Source organism: Tarenaya hassleriana, unplaced genomic scaffold (genome assembly GCF_000463585.1).
Source record: "Tarenaya hassleriana unplaced genomic scaffold, ASM46358v1 Cleome18, whole genome shotgun sequence".
Taxonomy (NCBI): domain Eukaryota; kingdom Viridiplantae; phylum Streptophyta; class Magnoliopsida; order Brassicales; family Cleomaceae; genus Tarenaya; species Tarenaya hassleriana.
Genome location: NW_010965216.1, coordinates 1,153,801 through 1,180,040, shown reverse-complemented (window position 1 = coordinate 1,180,040; position 26,240 = coordinate 1,153,801). Strand labels below are relative to the sequence as shown.

Below are 26,240 nucleotides of genomic sequence, written 5' to 3'. Positions count from 1 at the left end.
ATCCACGTTAAAAGCTATCGCTGAAAAACCCTGTGACAGGATAAAATTTTACAGCACAGAAGATTTCATCCTTGGTCTAATATCTCTAACGTAGTTGTGAGTGAATACTAATATTAAATTTATCAGGTTTTTATTTTTACATTTTTTTTTTATTGATCAGTTATAAATAGAGGGTATTTTGGAGATTTTGTAAGTCTTTTTACATAAAATAAAATTGGTATACATTTTTAAAGACACTGCAATATATGCAAAGCGAGTTGTGATTTGGATGAACTCAATGTCTCGTGGAACTTAACTCTCCGCCAGATTTTTCACAATCTCCGTCTCCGTCTTCTTCGCCGCAATATAACAGATTCTTTGAATGTTCTTCTGCGAAGCTTGCGGCTCAAGTAACCATATTTTAGTTTTAAGTCGGATAATTTTGTCATGAAAATCAATTTTGTAACGTGTTGATTTAATTATTTGTAAAAATAGTTTGGATTAAAAAAAAAATCATGGTTGTTATTAACACGTGCTTATTAAGTGAGCGGCGATATGATTTGGATATTAAAAATTTAAAATCACTTCCCCAAGTTTATCTCAAACACAGCCTCTATCTTATTGTATTGTTTTTTCCTCTTTTTTTTCACATATATTTTCCAAAATATTTTATAAAAAAAAAAGTAAATACGATTCAAAATTTGGGAAAATACATCGTAATAACAAAACACAACTTTCTCAAACTATTTTACGAAACAGCTTTTTAAATTTCATCAAAACATATAGCGAAATTCTCGCAAAATTTTAATTTAACGTGTGGCATACATTAAATTTCTCTGTCATTGAAAGTATGCGTATTGGTTGTATTATAATATACTCACGTACTCTCAACACTGGATTATTTTATTCTTATATTTTTGGCGGATATTATTTAATTTAAGGGTAAAACCTCTAAAAAACCCCAAACTTGCAAAAATATATACAAATAAACCTTCAACTTGAAAAACTGTCATTCAATCCCCGAACTTGTAACTTATCACTGAATAAAACCTCGAACTTGCAAATTATTGTTCTAATAAACTTTTGACCGGTTTGACCACAATTTCAAACGATTGAAAATCCACGTATTGACGGATTACTGATATCATTTTTTAAATTAAAATTGATAACGTGTATAAGGTGACATCAGTAATTCGTTAATACGTGGATTTCCGATCGTCTGAAATTGTGGTCAAACCGGTCAAAGATTTATTAGAGCAATAATTTGCAAGTTCGAGGTTTTATTCAGTGACAAGTTACAAGTTTGGGGATTGAATGATAATTTTTCAAGTTGAAGGTTTATTACTTTATTTGTATATATTTTTGCAAGTTGGAGGTTTTTTAGGGGTTTTACCCTTAATTTAATTTAATCAAGTCTTCGAACGCGCGCGCGAACCCAAGCAAGTAACGAACTGAATTCTTATTATTACTCGAACAAACTCGATTGGTCGTTTACAAAATAAACCCTAAATTATTGTCGTCTTTTTTTGTAGACGAATGATAAGAAAAAATCTTCGATCATAAACTGAACTGAATTAAAAAAGAACAAACAAAGAATGAAACAAAACAAGGACTGATCTCCATGCCCTTCCAATGTCGCCGATGGAATCTATTAGTGTATACTGAATCCCGCAATTACGGGAAGATATTGTTGTAACATATTCGGTTTCCTTAATTCTAGCTTAGGTCAAAACACGTTTGTTTAGGATAAATCTGCACAGAACATGTTGAATGGACGATAACACTTTTCCGATCGTCTCCGATCTCCGACTCTTCTGCTTGATTCCTGACATGGTATCAGAGCACGAATCCACGAATCCATTTGAATCTCGTTTTGTTTTTTCTCAATGTTTGCCGAACCAACCGTGCATCCCGACTCGACTGCATCTCCAGTCTCGAACCTCGACTCGAATATGACTCCCGCTCCGACAGATCCGATGCACGCAGCCCCGACAACGAATGTCGTCGCTCCGCGCCGAACGATCTCTCCGTACGATCTCACGGCCAGTGACAATCCCGACTTGATTCTCTCCCAACCGTTGCTGCGAGAAGAAAATTACGATGAATTGGCAATCAATGTGCGACAAGCTCTCAAATCTGGAAAGAAATTTGGATTTGTTGATGGAACGATTCCTCAACCTGATGTTCACTCTGCTGATTATGAGGATTGTGACACTAACAATGCCCTCATTGTCTCATGGATCAAAAATACGCTTCAGCCGAATATCTGATCCGACATGGTGCACCGTGAATTTTTGGCCGATCTCTGGGACTATCTGAAGCGTCGCTTTGGAACGACAACAGCACCGCGTCTTCTCAAACTTCAGAATGATCTCGCCAATTGCAAGCAAGGTGGAATGACCGTCGAGTCGTATTTCGACAAGCTAACCAAAATTTGAGATGATCTGGCTAATTTCCGATCGTTGAAAGTCTGCCAATGCCAGCGCTGCACCTGTGGGATCTCGGCAATCCTTGAAAGAGAGAGGAACGAGGATCGCTTGTTCGAGTTTCTTCTGGGCCTTGATGAATCACGCTACAGCACGGTTCGTTCGAACCTTCTGTCGCAACAACCTCTGCCAAGCTTGGAAGAGGCGTACAACCTGGTCATGCAAGATGAGGATACACAACGTGTGTCCAAGTTCGCTGATGATAAATCTGAAATTTTGGCCTTCTCTGTTCGTTCAACGAACAAACTTCCCGACATCTCTGCTCCGAAAGATTCACTCGTGTTGTGCACGAATTGCGGCAGATCTGGGCATCTCGCAGAAAGCTGTTTCAAGATCATTGGGTTCCCGGAATGGTGGGGTGACAGTCCCCGAAACATAACCGGACGCGGCAGAGGAACTTCGGTGCCGACACATCAGGGAGATCGAAATCGCCTTGCTACTGCTCGAGCAAACTTTGCTCAGGTTTCCACCAATTCTGCTGCTGTCTCACCTCCGCCACTTGCAAACACAACTGCGTTTCCTGGATTCTCGGACGAACAGTGGAAATCGCTAATGGTTCTACTTAACACAGACAAATCCGAAAATCTGCAGACCATGACGGGTAAGTCTTCTGGTCTTTGTTGGATTTTAGATTCTTGTTGTTCCCAGCATATGACGGGTGTTCGATCAGTCTTTTCTATGCTGAATCAGACGCCGCCATGTTCAGTTGTTCTGCCAGATGGTCGGAATGTTTTTTTGGTTGAATCGGGTTCGGTTTCACTTGGCCATCATCTTCAGATCTCCAATGTGTTATACGTACCTGGTCTTCATACAAATCTGATCTCTCTCTCGCAACTATTGGCTGATAGTGACTGTTTTGTGACGTTTGCTCTGACGTTTTGTGTCGTCCAGGACCGCACTTCCAAGACGCCGATTGGAGCGGGTGAGTTGCGAGCTGGTCTTTATTATTTCCGAAGCATTACGACACTGGCAGCAACCCGGGTGATAGACTCTTGTTCGTTTGAGGTGTGGCAAAAACGCATGGGACATCCATCCTTCAGTGTGCTTGCCCGGATCGAAAGCTTTGGTCTTTCTAATACTACTTCTGTTTTCAATAATAAGCAATGCACTGTCTGTTTGCGTGCAAAACAAACCCGGGAATCGTTTCCGCTGAGTATTAATAAAAGCTCTTCTGTTTTTGACTTGCTACACTGTGATCTTTGGGGGTCGTACAAAACACCGCCATTCTCGGGTGCCCGTTATTTCTTGACTATAGTTGACGACTATTCTCGTGGAACATGGATTTATCTGCTTAAAGAAAAATCTGAAACGGCGCTGCACCTTCGTAACTTTGTTGCATTAGTTAACCGACAGTTTAATGCCAAAGTGAGAAAAATCATATCAGATAACTGAACATAATTCACAAGCTTGCGAGATTTTTTTTCAGCAAACGGAATTCTGCACGAAACCTCATGTGTTGGAACACCTCAACAAAACGATAGAGTCGAACGCAAGTATCGGCACATCTTGAACGTTGCCCGAGCCTTGATGTTTCAAGCTAATATGCCAATTGATTTTTGGGGAGACAGTGTTCTTTCTGCAGCATACCTTATCAATCGAACGCCATCGACGATTCTCAATGGATGAACTCCGTATGAATTGATTCATGGACAAAAACCATCATATGGTCACCTGCGCATTTTCGGTTGTCAGTGTTTTGTTCATAACCAAAATCGTAGTGGAGACAAGTTTGCTCCAAGGAGTTTCAAATCGATTTTCGTTGGGTACCCGACAGGCAGCAAAGGTTAGAGAGTGTATAATCTGGAAACACAAAAAATCCAGATTTCCAGAGATGTGGTTTTTTGTGAAGACATATTCCCGTTTGCTGCATCTGCACCAATCCCAGACACACTCTCCTCTCTCTCACGCTTGCCATCCTCAGCTCCCCTACCTCACGATGGCGAAGATGACTTCCCCCTGCACGCATCTCGGGCTGTTCTTGAAATTCCGCTTGCACAGGCAGTTCTGGATTTACCAGCCACACCAAATGATCTGTCTGGGCCAGTGGCAGAATCGCCTTTGCCCGAAACATCACCACTGCTATCGTCGTCTGCACCACCATAATCTGCACTCGAAACAGAGTCATCGACGGACATTGATACACCGAATGTGCCGACTGATTAGACCCAGCTTGGGAGAGGCCATCGTTCGAAAATTCCCAATGTTCTTCTTCGGAATTTCGTCACTAATGCGACACGAGTTGAGCAATTCCGTACAGCTGCAGAATCCTCGCCTACACGGTTCAGTACATCATTTCCGATAGACAAATATATGTCATACGGGAAAACTATGCCTTCCCACATGGCTTTTGTCGCTGCAGTCACCACTGAGAAACTACAAACAGGCGGTGCAAGATGAAAGATGGCGAAAGGCAATGCACGACGAATTGATGGCTCTCGAGAAAAACCAGACATGGACACTAGCGCCGTTGCCGCCGACGAAAACAAGATTGGATCAAAGTGGATTTTCAAGATCAAATATAAGTCTGATAGAACAATAGAACGCCGAAAAGCCAGATTGGTAATACTTGGGAACAATCAAACATAGGGGATTGATTACGACGACACTTTCGCTCCGGTCGCGAAGATGGTTACAGTAAAAACTTTTCTAGCTGTTGCCTCGGCTAGGAACTGGGATGTTCACCAAATGGACGTGCACAACGCGTTTCTACACGGTGATCTCGACGACGATGTATACATGAAGTTGCCATAAGGATTCACTGCAGCAGTGCCGAACCACGTCTGCAAACTCCGCAAATCTCTATACGGCTTGAAACAAGCCCCGCGATGCTGGTTCGCCAAACTTAGTTCCGCTCTTCGCAGATACGGGTTTCAACAGTCCCAATCCGACCACTCTCTGTTTGTTTTCTGCAAAGGCCCGACTCGACTTCATTTACTGATTTATGTCGACGACTTGCTACTTACCGGGAACTGCCCACACGCCATGTACGTCTTCAAGGAGTATCTTGGTCGGTATTTTCATATGAAGGATCTCGGGCCTCTCAAATATTTTCTTGGTATTGAGGTCGCCCGCGGTCCGCTGGGTATTTCGATGTGCCAACGAAAATATGTTCTAGATATTCTGAATGAAACGGGTCTTTTGGGCGCTAAACCTGTTTCGTTTCCACTTGATCAGAACCACAGATTGGCAATATCTACCAGTGAGATTCTTTCAGACCCTGAGCCATATAGAAGACTTGTGGGACACTTAATATACTTGCTGGCTACGAGACCCGATATCACTTATTCCGTGCATATTTTGTCACAATTCATGCACGAGCCACGCCGCGACCATTGGGATGCAGCCCTTCGCCTCGTTCGCTATCTCAAAAACAACCCGGGACAAGGAATTCTCCTGCACTCGAATTCTGAACTTCGATTGTCTGGATGGTGTGACTCGGATTGGGCAGGCTGCCCTCGCACCCGCAAATCACTTTCGGGATGGATTGTACAGTTCGACCACTCTCTGGTTTCATGGAAGACAAAACGGCAACAGACCATTAGTCTCTCGTTCGCTAAAGCGGAATACCAGGCATTGGCGGTCTTGACTTGTGAACTTCTTTGGTTTAAAGGCTTGTTGTCGTTTCTAGGAGTCGAACACACAACACCAATGACGGCGCATAGCGACAGTCAATCCGCCCTCCAACTTGTGGCAAATGACGTCTTTCACGAGCGCACCAAACATATAGAAGTCGATTGTCATTTTCTGCGCCATCATCTGAGCAACCGCAACATCATCACTCGGCATGTTCCCACTGGGGATCAACTCGCGGACATATTCACGAAGGCACTTGGCAAGAAGGAATTCCACCGGTTTTTGCTCAAGTTGGGCATCCACGACATATATGCTCGAACTTGAGGGGGGTATTAGTGTATATTGTATCCCGCAATTACGGGAAGATATTGTTGTAACATATTTAGTTTCCTTAATTCTAGCTTAGGTCAAAACACGTTTGTTTAGGATAAATTTGCACAGAACATGTTGAATGGACGACAACACTTTTCCGATCGTCTCCGATCTCCGACTCTTCTGCTTGATTCCTGACAGAATCCTTGATGCCCTTCTCGTTTCTTCGCATCTTCTAGAATCCTCTATGGCCATCTATCGCGTCAGAAAGGTATTCTCATGAGCCACTCGGTGCTCCACCGCTCGGCCGGATTCACCTTCATACATCTGCTGACGAAGTCCTTGGCGTCATCCGAAATATCTCCAGGCACGGTCCGGGGGAAGCAGCTGGCACCGAACATCTCGAGAACCACGCAGCCTAAAGACCATATGTCTAAAGCGGACAAGATCCGAGACCCAGGTCCTATCCACTCAGGCGACATATATAGAAGCGTTCCGAGGCAGATCCTGTTGTCCTTCAAGAAACCGTCTTCGGCAGGCTCCTTGGCCGAACCGAAATCAGAAATCTTCAGACTCGCATATCTCTCCCACTGCTTTGGATGGAAAGGCCAGAATGTTGGCGGGCTTCAGGTCGCAATGCACGTAGCCTTCTGCATGAAGAGCCATTAGTCCGCGAAGAATCATGCGCGTGAAACACTTCACGTGTTTCTCACACAATCTTCCGTCGTTCTCCTTGATGACGTCGGAGAGTCTCCCTTTGGACTCGTACTCGAGATAGATGCTGCATGCTTCGACGCCGTTGACGGTCTCGGTGTAGACGAAAGGGGTTACGGGCCTGATGATGTTTGGAACGCTGAAGTGGCATAAGATCCTTATTTCTCTTTGCATACTATCGGCTTTGCTCATCAGTGACGTCTTCTTTGCCAGGTATTGCTCGGTCTCGCTTGGAAAAACGGAGCTGAACTCCACCAGCGTCACATAGCCATACCCTCCTTGCCCCAGAAAACGGACCAGCTTCCCCTCGTTTTCCGACCAGTACGACGTAGACGTAGATCGAAACATCGTCATGCACTTGAGATTTGAGATTGTATTGTCTTTTGCGGTGAAGGGGGGGCTCGTGCTTATATAGGGGTTTATTTATTTATTTGGATAAGCCTATATAGATGTTTACAATTTCGTTTTTATCGATTAGGGAATCATATTTACAAATCTGATAGAGATTAAGGATTTGGTGATGCATTTCTCATTGCCTAAGCGTGTTTGATAACCGTCCCGGTAAAACATTGGAGATTTTGATAATAAATTTATCTTAAACGCGCAGTATCTCAGTTACTGCTCATTAGAAATAACCTTGTTATTAGAGAATTTTTAAGGTGTGGTTATTTTTCTGACACATCCCACGAAAAACTTTTGTAACGATAGATACGGTCCAAAATCAGATATTGATTCAAGAGAGAGAAATTCCAGATATGTCAATATCTAATAAGGGAAGGGATCTATGCGGCTCCTAATATCTCCCACGCGGGTTATAGATACAGAGTGATCCGACGACGATTTCGTCGAATCAACAGAACCCTTTATTTTCTTTTCGAGTAAAGCAAGGGAAGCAATTTACTTTTCCAACACGGATGAAAACAATGTCGCATATTGCCGACTGCCTTCTGATACGGCGGCGATTTAAAAAGACAAAATCGAAGGATATGCATATTCCCTCCGATTGCCGAGAAAATTTCCGAGATTTTTCTGTAGTCACTCTTTTTCGGAATTTCAGCACTTTCTCCTTTTCAAAACTGAAAACAGAGGTTGGATGCACTGTCGCAAGGTTGGCAAAGATAAGAGGGGGAGGAGACGATGATGAGGCGATCTGCTGATGTGTAAATAAATGATCTAGTCAGCTTTTTCTGTGGTACCACGTCAGCGTCCAAGTTTAGATCGTCGGATTTTCGTTTCCGGCAATTCTCTAAGGAAGTACCATAATTTCGCTAACTTCGGCAAGTTTTGGAGCTTGGTACGTATAAGAAAACTATGCCTTTGGGTTAATTTGATTTCGGTTATTGTTTTTCGGTTTAGCGTCATTTAATCCGGTTTAGTTAGTTCTTTTTTATTTAGGTTGAATAAGTATTGTTTTCATTCGATTTTGAAAAGATAAAGAGAAAATTTCCCACTCTCTCTCCTCTTTTCTCTCAATTTCTACAATTTGAAAATGGTATTATGCACCTTTACAATCTTGGATTTTTTTCATTTGATTTTGAAATCTGATGTCGATACCAGCTGAAGTTTCTGATGAATCACCGATTCCGGCTTCAGGTATGAATTCTGATTCGTCCTCAACTTCAAATCCATATGCGAATCTCTTATATCTTTATCCAGAAAACTTGTCGAGCTTAGTTCTAGCTGCGGAGAAGTTCCTTGGTACGTAGACAATGTAGATCGATAATGGTGCTTAGCTTTTTAACATAATCACTTTGCGCCGGTAAACAAAATATTTCACATAACGACGTACGGAAATGACATTTCTACATACGCTCGGTCCTAATCTACTTTGCAATAGCCAAAATGACTTGCCTTTTGGGAGACCTTAACGGTAATGGGACAACTACCTACATTATATATATATATTGCATATCACTATGCAAATGACTAATCGAATTATTACATTACATACTTTCGGACGTAAAATGTTGACGATAACACGGGAGAAGCTAAATCTCGGCCATGACTAATGAAGAACAAAGAAACACCGCCATTACCTCAATCACATTTCCTTTCTTGTCACACAAGATATTATGTTTCCTTACATGTATTGTCATTCATCGTACATTCCTTTTTTTCTTGATACTGCATATTTGTATATATGTACATCTATCGATCTGTAAAATCATCAAGAAGAGTATTTTGTCTTTTACAAAAACATCTTTCTCTTCAACCCTAAAACTCCTTTGCAGGCACTGTCTTAGCCGAGAAACAGAAACCATACTCACAAATTCTGGTTTTGTTCATGGTATCAGAGCAAGACGATCGTCACTTCCGCTGATCTATCTCTACTCGCATCGTTTCTGATTTCGTCACTTAATTTGTCCCTCTCTCTGTTCTTTGTCTTCTTCATCAACCTACCATGGAAACACAACCCAAAACTATTCCAATTGTCCTTCATGGAGATAACTATTTCTACTGGTCCAAGGCTGCCAAAGCCGTGCTCAGTAGTAATGGTCTTTGGGAACACGTCACTGCTGATTTCGTCACCGAAACCCCTCCACAGGAAGTGGCTGCTGACGGAGAACTGCCGAATGCAAATGCTGCACAAATCCAAGTCGATGTTGCTATCAAAGCAAAGGCCAAATGGTATCAATCTGATCAGCGGGCTCTTGTTATTCTTCAAGCCTCGCTGGATGAGAATGTTCTGCAGTCCTTCATCGCTACGGACTCTGCTAAGTCCCTTTGGGATGCTCTAAAAAATGTGTATGGCAATTTGTCCAACATAAGCCGCATATTTGAGATAAAGAAGAAGCTCTTCCAATTGCAGCAAAACGGCCAACCTTTTAACAAGACCCAAAGCAAGTTTTTTGCTCTTTGGACAGAGCTTGACGAGATCCGACCACCCATTGCAGATCTGAAAGAGTCCTTGGTCCGAACACAAGAGGATAAGGTGTTTTCCCTCCTTTTATCTCTTGATCCTTCTTTCAACGATCTTGTTTATCATATGCTCCGTAAACTACCTTACCATCCTTCGACGAGGTTTGTATGATGGTTAAACGTGAAGAAGGTGGAAGGAACTTGTTCAATGGACTGGGTGCCCTTGCTCATTATGCTCAGAAATCATCACTTGCTCCATCTTCGTCGAGGGAGAAGAAACTCTATTTTTGTGATCATTGCAAGCGTACGGGACACTCTAAGGAGCGCTGCTGGATCCTCAACCCCCACCTCAAACCGACGAGATTCAAAGATCCACCAAAACGCGGTGTTGCCATGATGGCTGAGCAAGGTCTGCCACCTTCAGAGAACATTGTGGCCTTTAGCAATGATGAACTCAAAGGCTTTAAACAACTCTTGTTGGCTCTCAACACTAAAGACTCCGGTAACATTACTATAATTCCCTCTATTATTATTGATTCGGGAGCTACTTCCCATGTTTTCCGATGCTTCTTGGTTTCGTAGCCTTCAACGCAGCTTTGGTTCGGTAACGGTTGCCAATGGAAAAATCTGTTCCTATAGAGGGTCGTGGTTTTATTCGACTTTTTGATCGTGATATTTATGCACTTTATGTTCCATCATTTAAAACCAACCTCTTAACACTATCGAAACTTCTTACTAAAACACATTGTGTTGTAATCTTTGAAACTAACCGAGTTTTGTTTCAGGATACTAAGACGGATCAAATCTTTGGTCGAGGCATAAAGCGGGGCAACCTATTTTATCTTGAAGATTTTCATTCTTGTTTTCATTCTTGTTTTGTTTCACTTTCATCTGATGTGTGCCATGTTAGGTTAGGTCACCCACATCGCAATGTTCTTCGATTACTTGTTCCCGACTCTAAAAACATTGTTCCATCGCAATGGGTCTACAAGATCAAATATCGCAGCGACGGAACCATAGAGAGATACAAAGCTCGCTTAGTGGCAAAGGGGTTCACTCAAATATATGGCGAAGATTACACAGACACATTTGCGCCCGTAGCTAAGTTGCCCACTGTTCGTATTCTTTTGTCTTTGGCTATTAACTTGGACTGGTCTTTGTGGCAGATGGACGTCAAGAACGTCTTTCTTCAGGGTGATCTCGAGGAGGATATCTTTATGATGCCTCCGCCAGGTCTTAATCGTCCATTGCTTCCGGGACAAGTTTGCAAGTTGAAGAAATCCATTTACGGTTTGAAACAATCGCCAAGAGCTTGGAATCACAAGTTATCTTCGGCATTGATCACCCGAGGCTTTGTTCGTAGCGACTCGGACCGCTCTCTCTTCACCCTACGTAGCCCGGCCGGAATTGTTGTTTTATTAGTCTATGTCGATGATATCATTCTCTCTAGGAATGATACAAAAGGCATTTGAGAGACAAAATCATATCTTCAAAGTGTCTTCGACATCAAGGACCTTGGTTCTCTCAAATACTTTCTTGGGATTGAAGTAACTCGTTTTCCAAATGCGTTATTCCTTTCGCAAAGGAAATATCTTCTTGAACTATTGCAGGACATAGGCAAGGCGGGCTCCTAGTCAGTTCGCACTCCGATTGAAGAAAACTTCAAGGATCAACGCAAGGGGGAATCATTGGATGATCAGGCACAATACCGACGACTCGTAGGTAAACTTATGTATCTTACTATCACTCGACCTGATATAAGTTTTGTTGTGCATCAGGTGAGCCAGTGAATGCATGCTCCCTCGTCGACTCATTGGAACATGGTCGATCGGATACTCAAATATCTGAAAGGAATACCAAACAAAGGCATTTTGATGGCAAACAACAATCATACCGAGCTTGTAGCTTATTGCGACGCAGATTGGGCGGGTGATAGGACAGACCGAAGATCAACTAGCGAATACTGTACATTTATTGGAGGAAACTTGGTCACATGGAAGAGCAAGAAGCAAACGGTGGTAGCACGGTCAAGCGCGAAAGCCGAATACCGAGTTATGGCCAACACAACAAGTGAGGTATTATGGTTACGTCAACTACTAAAGGATCTCGGAATCAATGTTGAGCAGCCTACGCCTATGCATTGTGATAATCAAGCGGCGATACATATCGCAGCCAATTCCGTGTTCCATGAGCGAACAAAGCACATCGAGGTTGATAGCCACTTCATCCAGGAAAAGATCACTCCAAGGACTTGTCATGACCAAGTTTACTCGAAGTCAAGATCAACTCGCGGATATTCTTACCAAGGCTATGAGCTCGTTTGTGCTCAACCGAGATTGGCCTAGTTGATCTTCCCAGGCTAATCTTGAGGGGGAATGTTGACGATAACTCGGGAGAAGCTAAATCTCTAGATTAATTGATAAGGTAATTTATCCCGTACCGTAAGATTGTGGGTTTGACTTCTTACTAATTGCATTTATCTCCCATCGGTTACGGCCGATTCACATACCCATCGTGTGTGTCGTGGGTTCGTAGGGTGGGCTGGGGCTTTACCTAGTCAGCGTACCCAAAAGGTGCGAGGTTCCCACGTTATTACAAAAAAAAAAATCTAAGCTGTCCCTACATGGTTTTCGTCGCTGCGGTCACCACTGAAACTGAACCGAGAAGCTACAAACAGGCGGTGCAAGATGAAAGATGGCGAAAGGCAATGCACGACGAATTGATGGCTCTCGAGAAAAACCAGACATGGACACTAGCGCCGTTGCCGCCGACGAAAACAGCGATTGGATCAAAGTGGATTTTCAAGATCAAATATAAGTCTGATGGAACAATAGAACGCCGAAAAGCCAGATTGGTAATACTTGCGAACAATCAAACAGAGGAGATTGATTACGATGACACTTTCGCTCCGGTCGCGAAGATGGTTACAGTAAAAACTTTTCTAGCTGTTGCCTCGGCTAGCAACTGGGATGTTCACCAAATGGACATGCACAACGCGTTCCTACACAGTGATCTCGACGATGATGTGTACATGAAGTTGCCACAAGGATTTACTGCAGCAGTGCCGAACCACGTCTGCAAACTCCGCAAATCTCTGTACGGCTTGAAACAAGCCCTGGGATGTTGGTTCGTCAAACTTAGTTCTGCTCTTCGCAGATACGGGTTTCAACAGTCCCAATCCGACCACTCTCTGTTTGTTTTCTGCAAAGGCCCGACTCGACTTCATTTACTGATTTATGTCAACGACTTGCTACTTACCGAGAGATGTCCACACGCCATGTACGTCTTCATGGAGTATCTTGGCCGGTGTTTTCATATGAAGGATCTCGGGCCTCTCAAATATTTTCTTGGTATAGAGGTCGCCCGCGGTCCGCTGGGTATTTCAATGTGCCAACAAAAATATGTTCTAGATATTCTAAATGAAACGGGTCTTTTGGGCGCTAAACCTGTTTCGTTTCCACTGGATCAGAACTATAGATTGGCGATATCTACCAGTGAGATTCTTTCGGACCCTGAGCCATACAGAAGACTTGTGGGACGCTTAATATACTTGCTGGCTATGAGACCCGATATCACTTATTCCGTACATATTTTGTCACAATTCATGCACGAGCCACGCCGCGACCATTGGGATGCAGCCCTTCGCCTCGTTCGCTATCTCAAAAACAACCCGGGACAAGGAATTCTCCTGCACTCGAATTCTGAACTTCGATTGTCTGGATGGTGTGACTCGGATTGGGCAGGCTGCCCTCGCACCCGCAAATCACTTTCGGGATGGATTGTACAGTTCGACCACTCTCTGGTTTCATGGAAGACAAAACGGCAACAGACCATTAGTCTCTCGTTCGCTAAAGCGGAATACCAGGCATTGGCGGTCTTGACTTGTGAACTTCTTTGGTTTAAAGGCTTGTTGTCGTTTCTAGGAGTCGAACACACAACACCAATGACGGCGCATAGCGACAGTCAATCCGCCCTCCAACTTGTGGCAAATGACGTCTTTCACGAGCGCACCAAACATATAGAAGTCGATTGTCATTTTCTGCGCCATCATCTGAGCAACCGCAACATCATCACTCGGCATGTTCCCACTGGGGATCAACTCGCGGACATATTCACGAAGGCACTTGGCAAGAAGGAATTCCACCGGTTTTTGCTCAAGTTGGGCATCCACGACATATATGCTCCAACTTGAGGGGGGTATTAGTGTATATTGTATCCCGCAATTACGGGAAGATATTGTTGTAGCATATTCGGTTTCCTTAATTCTAGCTTAGGTCAAAACACGTTTGTTTAGGATAAATCTGCACGGAACATGTTGAATGGATGACAACACTTTTCCGATCGTCTCCGATCTCCGACTCATCTGCTTGATTCCTGACAGAATCCTTGATGCCCTTCTCGTTTCTTCGCATCTTCTAGAATCCTCTATGGCCATCTATCGCGTCAGAAAGGTATTCTCATGAGCCACTCGGTGCTCCACCGCTCGGCCGGATTCACCTTCATACATCTGCTGACGAAGTCCTTGGCGTCATCCGAAATATCTCCAGGCACGGTCCGGGGGAAGCAGCTGGCACCGAACATCTCGAGAACCACGCACCCTAAAGACCATATGTCTAAAGCGGACAAGATCCGAGACCCAGGTCCTATCGACTCAGGCGGCATATACAGAAGCGTTCCGGGGCAGATCCTGTTGTCCGTCAAGAAACCGTCTTCGGTAGGCTCCTTGGCCAAACCGAAATCAGAAATCTTCAGCTCGCATATCTCTCCCACTGCTTTGGATGGAAAGGCCAGAATGTTGGCGGACTTCAGGTCGCAATGCACGTAGCCTTCTGCATGAAGAGCCATCAGTCTGCGAAGAATCATGCGCGTGAAACACTTCACGTGTTTCTGACGCAATCTTCCGTCGTTCTCCTTGATGACGTCGGAGAGTGTCCCTTTGGACGCGTACTTGAGATTGATGCTGCATGCTTCGACGCCGTTGACGGTCTTGGTGTAGATGAAAGGGGTTGCTGGCCTGACGATGTTTGGAACGTTGCAGTGGCATAAGATCCTTATTTCTCTGTGCATACTATCGGCTTTGCTCATCAGTGACGTCTTCTTTGCCAGCTTTTCCTCGGTCTCGCTTGGAAAAACGGAGCTGAACTCCACCAGCGTCACATAGCCATACCCTCCTTGCCCCAGAAAACGGACCGGCTTCCCCTCGTTGTCCGACCAGTACGACGTAGACGTAGATCGAAACATCGTCATGCACTTGAGATTTGAGATTGTATTGTCTTTTGCGGTGAAGGGGGGAGGGGCTCGTGCTTATATAGGGGTTTATTTATTTATTTGGATAAGCCTATATAGGTGTTTACAATTTCGTTTTTATCGATTAGGGAATCATATTTACAAATTTGATAGAGATTAAGGATTTGGTGATGCATTTCTCCTTGCCCAAGCGTGTTTGATAACCGTCCCGGTAAAACATTGGAGATTTTGATAATAAATTTATCTTAAACGCGCAGTATCTCAGTTACTGCTCATTAGAAATAACCTTGTTATTAGAGAATTTTTAAGGTGTGGTTATTTTTCTGACACATCCCACGAAAAACTTTTGTAACGATAGATACGGTCCAAAATCAGATATTGATTCAAGAGAGAGAAATTCCAGATATGTCAATATCTAATAAGGGAAGGGATCTATGCGGCTCCTAATATCTCCCACGCGGGTTATAGATACAGAGTGATCCGACGACGATTTCGTCGAATCAACAGAACCCTTTATTTTCTTCCCGAGTAAAGCAAGGGAAGCAATTTACTTTCCCAATACGGATGAAAACAATGTCGTATATCGCCGACAGAACTGCCAACTGTAGGGGCTTCTGCCTTCTGATACGACGGCGATTTAAAAAGACGAAATCGAAGGATATGCATATTCCCTCCGATTGCCGAGAAAATTTCCGAGATTTTTCTGTAGTCACTCTTTTTCGGAATTTCAGCACTTTCTCCTGAAAACAGAGGTTGGATGCACTGCCGCAGGGTTGGCGAAGATAAGAGGGGGAGGAGACGATGATGAGGCGATCTGCTGATGTGTAAATAAATGATCTAGTCAGCTTTTTCTGTGGTACCACGTCAGCGTCCAAGTTTAGATCGTCGGATTTTCGTTTCCGGCAATTCTCTAAGGAAGTACCATAATTTCGCTAACTTCGGCAAGTTTTGGAGCTTGGTACGTATAAGAAAACTATGCCTTTGGGTTAATTTGATTTCGGTTATTGTTTTTCGGTTTAGCGTCATTTAATCCGGTTTAGTTAGTTCTTTTTTATTTAGGTTGAATAAGTATTGTTTTCATTCGATTTTGAAAAGATAAAGAGAAAATTTCCCACTCTCTCTCCTCTTTTCTCTCAATTTCTACAATTTGAAAATGGTATTATGCACCTTTACAATCTTGGATTTTTTTCATTTGATTTTGAAATCTGATGTCGATACCAGCTGAAGTTTCTGATGAATCACCGATTCCGGCTTCAGGTATGAATTCTGATTCGTCCTCAACTTCAAATCCATATGCGAATCTCTTATATCTTTATCCAGAAAACTTGTCGAGCTTAGTTCTAGCTGCGGAGAAGTTCCTTGGTACGTAGACAATGTAGATCGATAATGGTGCTTAGCTTTTTAACATAATCACTTTGCGCCGGTAAACAAAATATTTCACATAACGACGTACGGAAATGACATTTCTACATACGCTCGGTCCTAATCTACTTTGCAATAGCCAAAATGACTTGCCTTTTGGGAGACCTTAACGGTAATGGGACAACTACCTACATTATATATATATATTGCATATCACTATGCAAATGACTAATCGAATTATTACATTACATACTTTCGGACGTAAAATGTTGACGATAACACGGGAGAAGCTAAATCTCGGCCATGACTAATGAAGAACAAAGAAACACCGCCATTACCTCAATCACATTTCCTTTCTTGTCACACAAGATATTATGTTTCCTTACATGTATTGTCATTCATCGTACATTCCTTTTTTTCTTGATACTGCATATTTGTATATATGTACATCTATCGATCTGTAAAATCATCAAGAAGAGTATTTTGTCTTTTACAAAAACATCTTTCTCTTCAACCCTAAAACTCCTTTGCAGGCACTGTCTTAGCCGAGAAACAGAAACCATACTCACAAATTCTGGTTTTGTTCATGGTATCAGAGCAAGACGATCGTCACTTCCGCTGATCTATCTCTACTCGCATCGTTTCTGATTTCATCACTTAATTTTTCCCTCTCTCTGTTCATTGTCTTCTTCATCAACCTACCATGGAAGCACAACCCAAAACCATTCCAATTGTCCTTCATGGAGATAACTATTTCTACTGGTCCAAGGCTGCCAAAGCCATGCTCAGTAGTAATGGTCTTTGGGAACACGTCACTGCTGATTTCGTCACCGAAACCCCTCCACAGGAAGTGGCTGCTGACGGAGAACTGTCGAATGCAAATGCTGCACAAATCCAAGCTGATGTTGCTATCAAAGCAAAGGCCAAATGGTATCAATCTGATCAGCGGACTCTTGTTATTCTTCAAGCCTCACTGGATGAGAATGTTCTGCAGCCCTTCATCGCTACGGACTCTGCTAAGTCCCTTTGAGATGCTCTCAAAAATGTATATGGCAATTTGTCCAACATAAGCCGCATATTTGAGATAAAGAAGAAGCTCTTCCAATTGCAGCAAAACGGCCAACCTTTTAACAAGATCCAAAGCAATTTTTGTGCTCTTTGGACAGAGCTTGACGAGATCCGACCACCCACTGCAGATCTGAAAGAGTCCTTGGTCCGAACACAAGAGGATAACGTGTTTTCCCTCCTTTTATCTCTTGATCCTTCTTTCAACGATCTTGTTTATCATATGATCCGTCAAACTACCTTACCATCCTTCGACGAGGTTTGTATGATGGTTAAACGTGAATAAGGTGGAAGGAACTTGTTCAATGGACCGGGTCCCCTTGCTCATTATGCTCAGAAATCATCACCTGCTCCATCTTCGTCGAGGGAGAAGAAACTCTATTTTTGTGATCATTGCAAGCGTACGGGACACTCTAAGGGGCGCTGCTGGATCCTCAACCCTCACCTCAAACCGACGAGATTCAAAGATCCCCAAAACGCGGTGTTGCCATGATGGCTGAGCAAGGTCTGCCACCTTCAGAGAAGGTTGTGGCCTTTAGCAATGATGAACTCAAAGGCTTTAAACAACTCTTGTTGGCTCTCAACACTAAAGACTCCGGTAACATTAGTATAATTCCCTCTATTATTATTGATTCGGGAGCTACTTCCCATGTTTTCCGATGCTTCTTGGCTTCGTAGCCTTCAACGCAGCTTTGGTTCGGTAACGGTTGCCAATGGAAAATCTGTTCCTATAGAGGGTCGTGGTTTTATTCGACTTTTTGATCGTAATATTTATGCACTTTATGTTCCATCATTTAAAACCAACCTCTTATCACTATCGAAACTTCTTACTGAAACACATTGTGTTGTAATCTTTGAAACTAACCGAGTTTTGTTTCAGGATACTAAGACAGATCAAATCTTTGGTCGAGGCATAAAGCGGGGCAACCTATTTTATCTTGAAGATTTTCATTCTTGTTTTCATTCTTGTTTTGTTTCACTTTCATCTGATGTGTGCCATGTTAGGTTAGGTCACCCACATCGCAATGTTCTTCGATTACTTGTTCCCGACTCTAAAAACATTGTTCCATTTTGTGATGCTTGCACGCTTGGAAAATATTGTCGTTCTGTTTTTCCCATTTCTACGACGACTTATGCGCATCCTTTTGAATTAGTTCATTCAGCTATTTGGACCGCTCCGTGTTTTTCAATTGACAATTACAAGTATTTTATCACCTTTATCGACGAAAAGACAAAACATACTATTAAAACGAAAAAGTGATGCTTTCGATGCTTTTAAAATTTTTTGCTCTTATGTGTCTAATCAGTTTGGAACCAAGATAAAGTGTTTTCGTACAGATAATGGCGGCGAATACACGGGCAACAACTTCCGATCTTTTCTTCTTGACCAAGGGATTGTCCATCAACGATCATGTCCGAACACTCCTCAACAAAATGGCGTTGCGGAACGGAAGAATCGCCATTTAATGGAGGTTGCTCGGACATTGCTTTTCCACCGCCATGTTCCGAAGCTATATTGGAGTTATGCGGTTCAAACCGCTTGCTATCTTATTAATAGATTACCGACCCAAGTTCTTGATGACCACTCACCATTCGAGCTTCTATTCCATCGTAAGGATTCCATTGAGCACCTTCGTACATTTGGTTGCGTATGTTTTGTTTATCTTCATGCAGGTCAACGCGACAAACTCGATCCTCGAAGTGTTCGGTGCATATTTCTTGGATATCCTTCCAACCAAAAGGGTTATATTTGTTATCATCCACCGACTCGGCGCTCATATACCTCTCGTGAAGTTAGGTTTGCGGAGGATTTTGGCTATTTTGATAATACGGATTGGAAAGAATTGGAGATACTTGCCCAGCAAGGCATTGACTATTATGTCTCTCTCCGCCGCCTGCTCACGTCTCTCCGTTGTCTCAATTCTTCACCTGGGCTCACCACCACCACCGGCTTCGACTGAAAATCTGATTTCCGTCGAGCCGCAGGTTATTTCTGCCCCTTCCTCACCTTTGGCTTCTTCTTCCCCTCTTGTTCTCAATGATCTTTCAGGTTCTCGTCTTTTACATTCTTCGGATGCTATTCCATGCACTCATGAGCAAGCTCAGGAAGAAGTTCCCATGCATGCACTTGATTCTACCACTGACGTACATGTGTTAGAATCTGTTGACTTTTCTCATCGTCAGGGGGAATGTTCGGTGATCGAACCTGTCACAGTGTCCCATCTGATCACTCCACATCCCATGCTCCTCTCCTTCGTCGCGGAACTAGAACTCGTCGTCCCCCCTCGTACCTCGAATCCTATGCTCACTTTTCTTTATCCGATTATCCGTCTGATTTACAATGTTTTCTAAGTTCACTCTTGCAGGACATAGAACCAAACTCGTATGAAGAAGCCAAGGATAATGTGGTGTGGAAAAAGGCAATGGATGAAGAACTTGAGGCTTTACAACGAAATGGAAAGTGGGAAATAACGTCTTCTCCGCCGGATAAGCATGTCGTTGGATGCAAGTGGGTCTACAAGATCAAATATCACAGCGACTGAACCATAGAGAGATACAAAGCTCGCTTAGTGGCAAAGGGGTTCACTCAAATATATGGCGAAGATTACACAGACACATTTGCGCCCGTAGCTAAGTTGCCCACTGTTCGTATTCTTTTGTCTTTGGCTATTAACTTGGACTGGTCTTTGTGGCAGATGGACGTCAAGAACGTCTTTCTCCAGGGTGATCTCGAGGAGGATATCTTTATGATGCCTCCGCCAGGTCTTAATCGTCCATTGCTTCCGGGACAAGTTTGCAAGTTGAAGAAAGCCATTTACGTTTTGAAACAATCGCCAAGAGCTTGGTATCACAAGTTATCTTCGGCATTTATCACCCGAGGTTTTGTTCGTAGCGACTCGGACCGCTCTCTCTTCACCCTACGTAGCCCGGCCGGAATTGTTGTTTCATTAGTCTATGTCGATGATATCATTCTCTCTGGGGATGATACAAAAGGCATTCGAGAGACAAAATCATATCTTCAAAGTGTCTTCGACATCAAGGATCTTGGTTCTCTCAAATACTTTCTTGGGATTGAAGTAACTCGTTTTCCTAACGCGTTATTCCTTTCGCAAAGGAAATATCTTCTTTAACTATTGCAGGACACATGCAAGGCGGGCTCCAAGTCAGTTCGCACTCTGATTGAAGAAAACTTCAAGGATCAATGCGAGGGGGAATCATTGGATGATCTGGCACAATACCACGACTCGTAGGTAAACTTATATATATCTCACTATCACTCGACCTGATATAAGTTTTGCTGTGCATCAGGTGAGCCAGTGGATGCATGCTCCTCGTCGACTCATTGGAACATGGTCGATCGGATACTCAAATATCTGAAAGGAACACCAAACAAAGGCATTTGGATGGCAAACAACAATCATACCGAGCTTGTAGCTTATTGCGACGCAGATTGGGCGGGTGATAGGACAGACCGAAGATCAACTAGCGAATACTGTACATTTATTGGAGGAAACTTGGTCACATGGAAGAGCAAGAAGCAAACGGTGGTAGCACGGTCAAGCGTGGAAGCCGAATACCGAGCTATGGCCAACACAACAAGTGAGGTATTATGGTTGCGTCAACTACTAAAGGATCTCAGAATCAATGTTGAGCAGCCTACGCCTATGCATTGTGATAACCAAGCGGCGATACATATCGCAGCCAATTCTGTGTTCCATAAGCGCACAAAGCACATCGAGGTTGATAGCCACTTCATCCAGGAAAAGATCACTCCAAGGACTTTTCATGACCAAGTTTACTCGAAGTCAAGATCAACTCGCGGATATTCTTACCAAGGCTACGAGCTCGTTTGTGCTCAACCGAGATTGGCCTAGTTGATCTTCCCCGACCAATCTTGAGGGAGAATGTTGACGATAACACGGGAGAAGCTAAATCTCGGCCATGACTGATGAAGAACAAAGAAACACCGCCATTACCTCAATCACATTTCCTTTCTTGTCACACAAGATATTATGTTTCCTTACATGTATTGTCATTCATCGTACATTCCTTTTTTTCTTGATACTGCATATTTGTATATATGTACAACTATCGATCTGTAAAATCATCAAGAAGAGTATTTTGTCTTTTACAAAAACATCTTACTCTTCAACCATAAAACTCCTTTGGTGGCACTGTCTTAGCCGAGAAACAGAAACTATACTCACAAATTTTGGTTTTGTTCATAAAATGTGGTCCCATTACCATTAAAGTCGGACGACCTATTCATCCAAACAACAACCATTTTAATCAAAGAGAGTCCATACAATTTATCAAACGTTATCATTCATATTATATTTATATGTATATCCCGCAGATCTGTTTGGGAAAAACCTCTAGATTAATTGATAAGGTAATTTATCTCGTACCGTAAGATTGTGGGTTTGACTCCTTACTAACGCATTTATCTCCCATCGGTTACGGCCGATTCACATACCCATCGTGTGTCGCGGGTTCGTATGGCGGGATGGGGCTTTATCTAGTCAGCGTACCTAAAAGGTGCGAGGTTCCCACGTTATTACAAAAAAAAATATCTAAGTTGTCCCCAGATACGTGACAAAAAAACAAGTATTTATCTTTTTATCCTTTGCTGTTCCGTCGGGGGGAAATTATCGCACAACAGATTACTGGATTTTTTTGTGAATGTAGAAAGAAAAAAGAAGCATCAGCATTAGAATCGACACAAACACAAACATATATATATATATATATAATCGATATACATATACACAGACACACCTATATATATGTGTGTAGTATTCATGTGAATATCGTGGGAAATGGCAGAAATTGAACCGTACCATTCCTGGATAGCAGATGGACCGCCGTCCCGGCCTCGGCGGCGCTCCGAGCGAACAAGTCTCGGTTTGGGTTTCCTCATGTGGCATCTCTAAGTGGCCTTGCAGTGCTTCTTTGAAACTCGAGCCGAACAAGTGAATGCTTTCCGCCAAGTATCCGAGAAAGAAGACTCAAAACGGTAAATATTTACGTTCAATAAGAATGAATATTATGTTAGGAATAATCTTGTTTTATTTTATTGCATTATTTTATTTATTTTGAAATCTTCAAAAGATGGGTGCTAGTCTTTAGGCATATCCCATGTAATTTGCTCACGTTCTCTTCCCACGTTGGTTTTTTGTTTTGTATTTAAAAAGGCATTAGCATGAATAAAAAAAGTATCTTTCTCCCTCATGACATTATCTCTTTCTCTCTCAAATATCTTTTCATATTTCTTCACAATATTTTTCGTCGATAAAGTGATGATTTTTTTTTGGGTTTGGTTTCTGAAGATTTGTAACAGTGGTATCAGAGCACGATCGATAGGACTTGTGTTTGGTCGGGAGGACCTACATCTGGTCGGGAGGATCTGTGTCTAGTCGGGAAGACTTGTATGAGTAACTATGTCACTCATCACGCAAGGAGTAAAGGAAAACGGCGAGTGTCGTTGCAATGACCCATGTTGACGTCGTCCAATTATACGACATGGGCGATCAAGATGGAGGCGATCGTGGATGCCCAGGGGATCTGGGACGCAGTTGAACTTGCGACCGGAGTGGTCGTAGACGAGAAAAAGAATAAGGTAGCTCGAGCGTTCATCTTTCAAACGGTACCGGAAGATGTTCTTATGCAGATAGCAAAGAAGAAATCTGCTAGTGAGATTTGGGAATCCCTGAAGACTCGGTACGTGGGGGTTGATCGTGTGCAGAAGACACGTTTGCAAACCTTGAAAAGTGAATTCGACGCTTTGCGTATGAATGAAGGTGAGACGATTGATGAATTTGCCGGGAAATTGAGCAGTATGGTCACCAAATACAGCGATCTTGGTGCTACTCTCGAGGATGGCGCACTCGTTAGGAAACTTCTTGATTCGGTGCCAGATAAGTTTTTTCAATTAGTTGCATCTATAGAACAATATTCAGATATTGATAACATGTCGTTCGAGGAAGCGATCGGGAAAATAAAAGTATTTGAGGACCGGATCATTCGGATGCGCAATATGGGTGATAACTCCGATGGACAACTTTTGCTCACTTATGCAGAGTAGCAAACTCGACAGAAACGTGGAAGAGGTCGTGGACGTGGACGAGGCGAACGTGATAAAGGACATATACCGTGTTTTACTTGTCAAAAGTATGGACATTACGCTTCTGAATGTCCTAGATCGAAAACCAAAAAAAATGACGAAGAAATCCATCTCGAGGAAGAAGTCTATGAGGAACCGACGTTACTGTGACGAGGATTGAAAGACAAGATTAAGAGAGAGATTGTTAGGAATAATCTTGTTTTATTTTATTGCATTATTTTATTTATTTTGAAATCTTCAAAAGATGGGTGCTAGTCTTTAGGCATATCCCATGTAATTTGCTCACGTTCTCTTCCCACGTTGGTTTTTTGTTTTGTATTTAAAAAGGCATTAGCATGAATAAAAAAAGTATATTTCTCCCTCATGACATTATCTCTTTCTCTCTCAAATATCTTTTCATATTTCTTCACAATATTTTTCGTCGATAAAGTGATGATTTTTTTTGGGTTTAATTTCTGAAGATTTGTAACATATTATGTGTACTGATATGGTGTATACGAGTATACTGAGTCCGAGGCCTGCATCTGCCCGGAAACTCGGTCAATGGTTTCCTGCTTTAACTGGGATGAAGTGTGTTCGGTATATTCTTGTTTGTTAGATCATTGAGCAAGAATTCTACAAAAGACAATCTCCTCTGGTCTATATGGAGATATCTTGGCAAACATAGTTTGATCTTTTGTGTGGATCCATTCTTTCTCGAAACATTAGATAGTGAAATGCTAGAAATTTAGGATGTGGGTTTTCCTAATCCTACATCAAAATATTGAAAACTCCATGAAAGTCTGCAACTTTGTGGATATATAAAATTACATGAATACTGTTTTATTACAAACCCGGATCTCTTGAGATCAGGATAATGGAAAAAGTTCAGTCACGACTCCGCCGTTCATGGTTGACTCGGTAAACTCGGGAGGACTCGGGAAGACGACTCGGATCAGTGTCGTGGTCGTGCAATCCACAAGCACCCAACATCCAGTTCAGAAGCTAAGTACCCAAAATTAAAATATTCAGAAGCCATACGAGAAGCCTGTTACGTCTCCACCACTTCCACTTCGCTACATCTGTGTGTATATATACAAACACACACACACACACACAGAGATTCAATGTGGTGAAAAGAATTACAACAGTGGGGAAGGACAGCGTGGTGGTTTTGGACTTCTGGGCGAGTCCATACAGGTGAACTGCCCTTGAAGTCGAACTCTGTCCACAAGAAAGTGCCTGTCCTTATCCATGACGGCAAACCCATCCATGACGCGGGCAAAAAGGTAAACAATCTCACCCTTTTCTTTTCTCTGCATTATAGAAGATAAAGAAATACAACTGTTGAGATCACGTCTGAAAAGCTAAGGTTTGGGTTAGGGTTTTGAAATCCTTAGTTTTGTGCATCGATGAAGGTATCATTCGGAGCGGGAAGGAAGATATGGGGAACGAAAGGGGAAGAGCAGGAACAAGGCAAGAAAGAGCTTCTCGAGAGCTTGGGTTCGGGTTCGAGAATCGCAGAATCCACGGTAACCGTAAAATATAAAACTTACGAAAGGGGCAACTTCCGTTTTACACTCAATGTGCTACATCAACTTCCACTCATACCCTCCCCTTATAAAAAAAAATTCCAACATCTAATATACCCTCTTCTATAAATAATGACCAAAACACCCTTTTATATTTAATTTTTTATTAAAAAAATATCCCCAAAAATTAGGGTAAACGGGGTCTCTCTCCTCTCTCTTTCCGGTGTCTCTCTCCTGTCTCTCTCTCCCTCATCGACATTGAGCTCTCTCTCTCCTACACTTTCTCTCTCATCTCAATCTTGCGATTTTTTCTCCAAAATCAGTAGAAATCAAAGCAAAATCAGTGGAAAATTGTTGAAGAAGTTGAAAACAGGTAAGAAAATGTGAAAATCTCATTTGTTTCTACCCACATTGATGGTTGTCGGTGTTTATATGATGAACAGTGATGCTTCTTCTACATTTTTTCTTCTAATTGTTGACAGTTTTGAAGTTTTATCTTTTGTAGTATAGTATAGTCATAGATCCGGGTCGGATCTGGACTTTAGATGTTGTTTCTAGAGTATCACTAAACACAAATATCGGGTCACAGTAGAGAGGAGTTGGTGAGATGGCCACTCGGTCACACGATCACAAAGTGACATGGTAACGTTAGTCACGGCTCATTAACATAACGGTTGGCATATGTTTCAAGAATGATATGGTATTATTTTCACATGATCACATGGTACTATGTTTACATGGTCACATGGTACTATATTACAATAGTCACATGAGACTATGGTGACATGGTCACATTGTACTATGTTTACATGGTCACATGGTACTATAATAACATGGTCACATGAGACTATGTTCACATGGTCACATGGTACCATGGCCGCATGGTCACATGGTCACATGATTCATAATAGTAGGATTGGTAAAAATGGTTACAGGGTGAGGAATTCACATGGTCAAAATGTCACATGGTCACATGGTCCAGAATAGCCAGAATGATAATAATGGTCA

General features: G+C 42.5%; 3 protein-coding genes and 1 pseudogene across 3 annotated transcripts in view; 1 reads left to right on the top strand and 3 right to left on the bottom strand.

Moving 5' to 3' along the window:
- Positions 1–5,447: 5,447 nt before the first annotated feature.
- LOC109116558 (uncharacterized mitochondrial protein AtMg00810-like) lies at positions 5,448–6,362 on the top strand. The gene has a single exon (XM_019202208.1). It carries the CDS (start codon positions 5,448–5,450, stop codon positions 6,360–6,362), a length of 915 nt encoding a protein of 304 aa, XP_019057753.1.
- Positions 6,363–6,613: 251 nt separating this feature from the next.
- Positions 6,614–7,418, bottom strand: LOC104810592 (annotated as a pseudogene).
- Positions 7,419–14,366: 6,948 nt separating this feature from the next.
- Positions 14,367–15,170, bottom strand: LOC104810591 (mitogen-activated protein kinase kinase kinase 1-like). Its single transcript, XM_010536937.1, has one exon. It carries the CDS (start codon positions 15,168–15,170, stop codon positions 14,367–14,369), a length of 804 nt encoding a protein of 267 aa, XP_010535239.1.
- A 9,672-nt stretch (positions 15,171–24,842) lies between these two features.
- The window catches only part of LOC109116557 (clumping factor B-like), a 7,726-nt gene continuing 6,328 nt past the window's right edge, over positions 24,843–26,240 (bottom strand). Inside the window, exon 3 of the mRNA XM_019202207.1 lies at positions 24,843–25,016. Within this exon, the coding sequence (XP_019057752.1) occupies positions 24,843–25,016 (174 nt within the window). The remainder of the gene's footprint in view (positions 25,017–26,240) is intronic.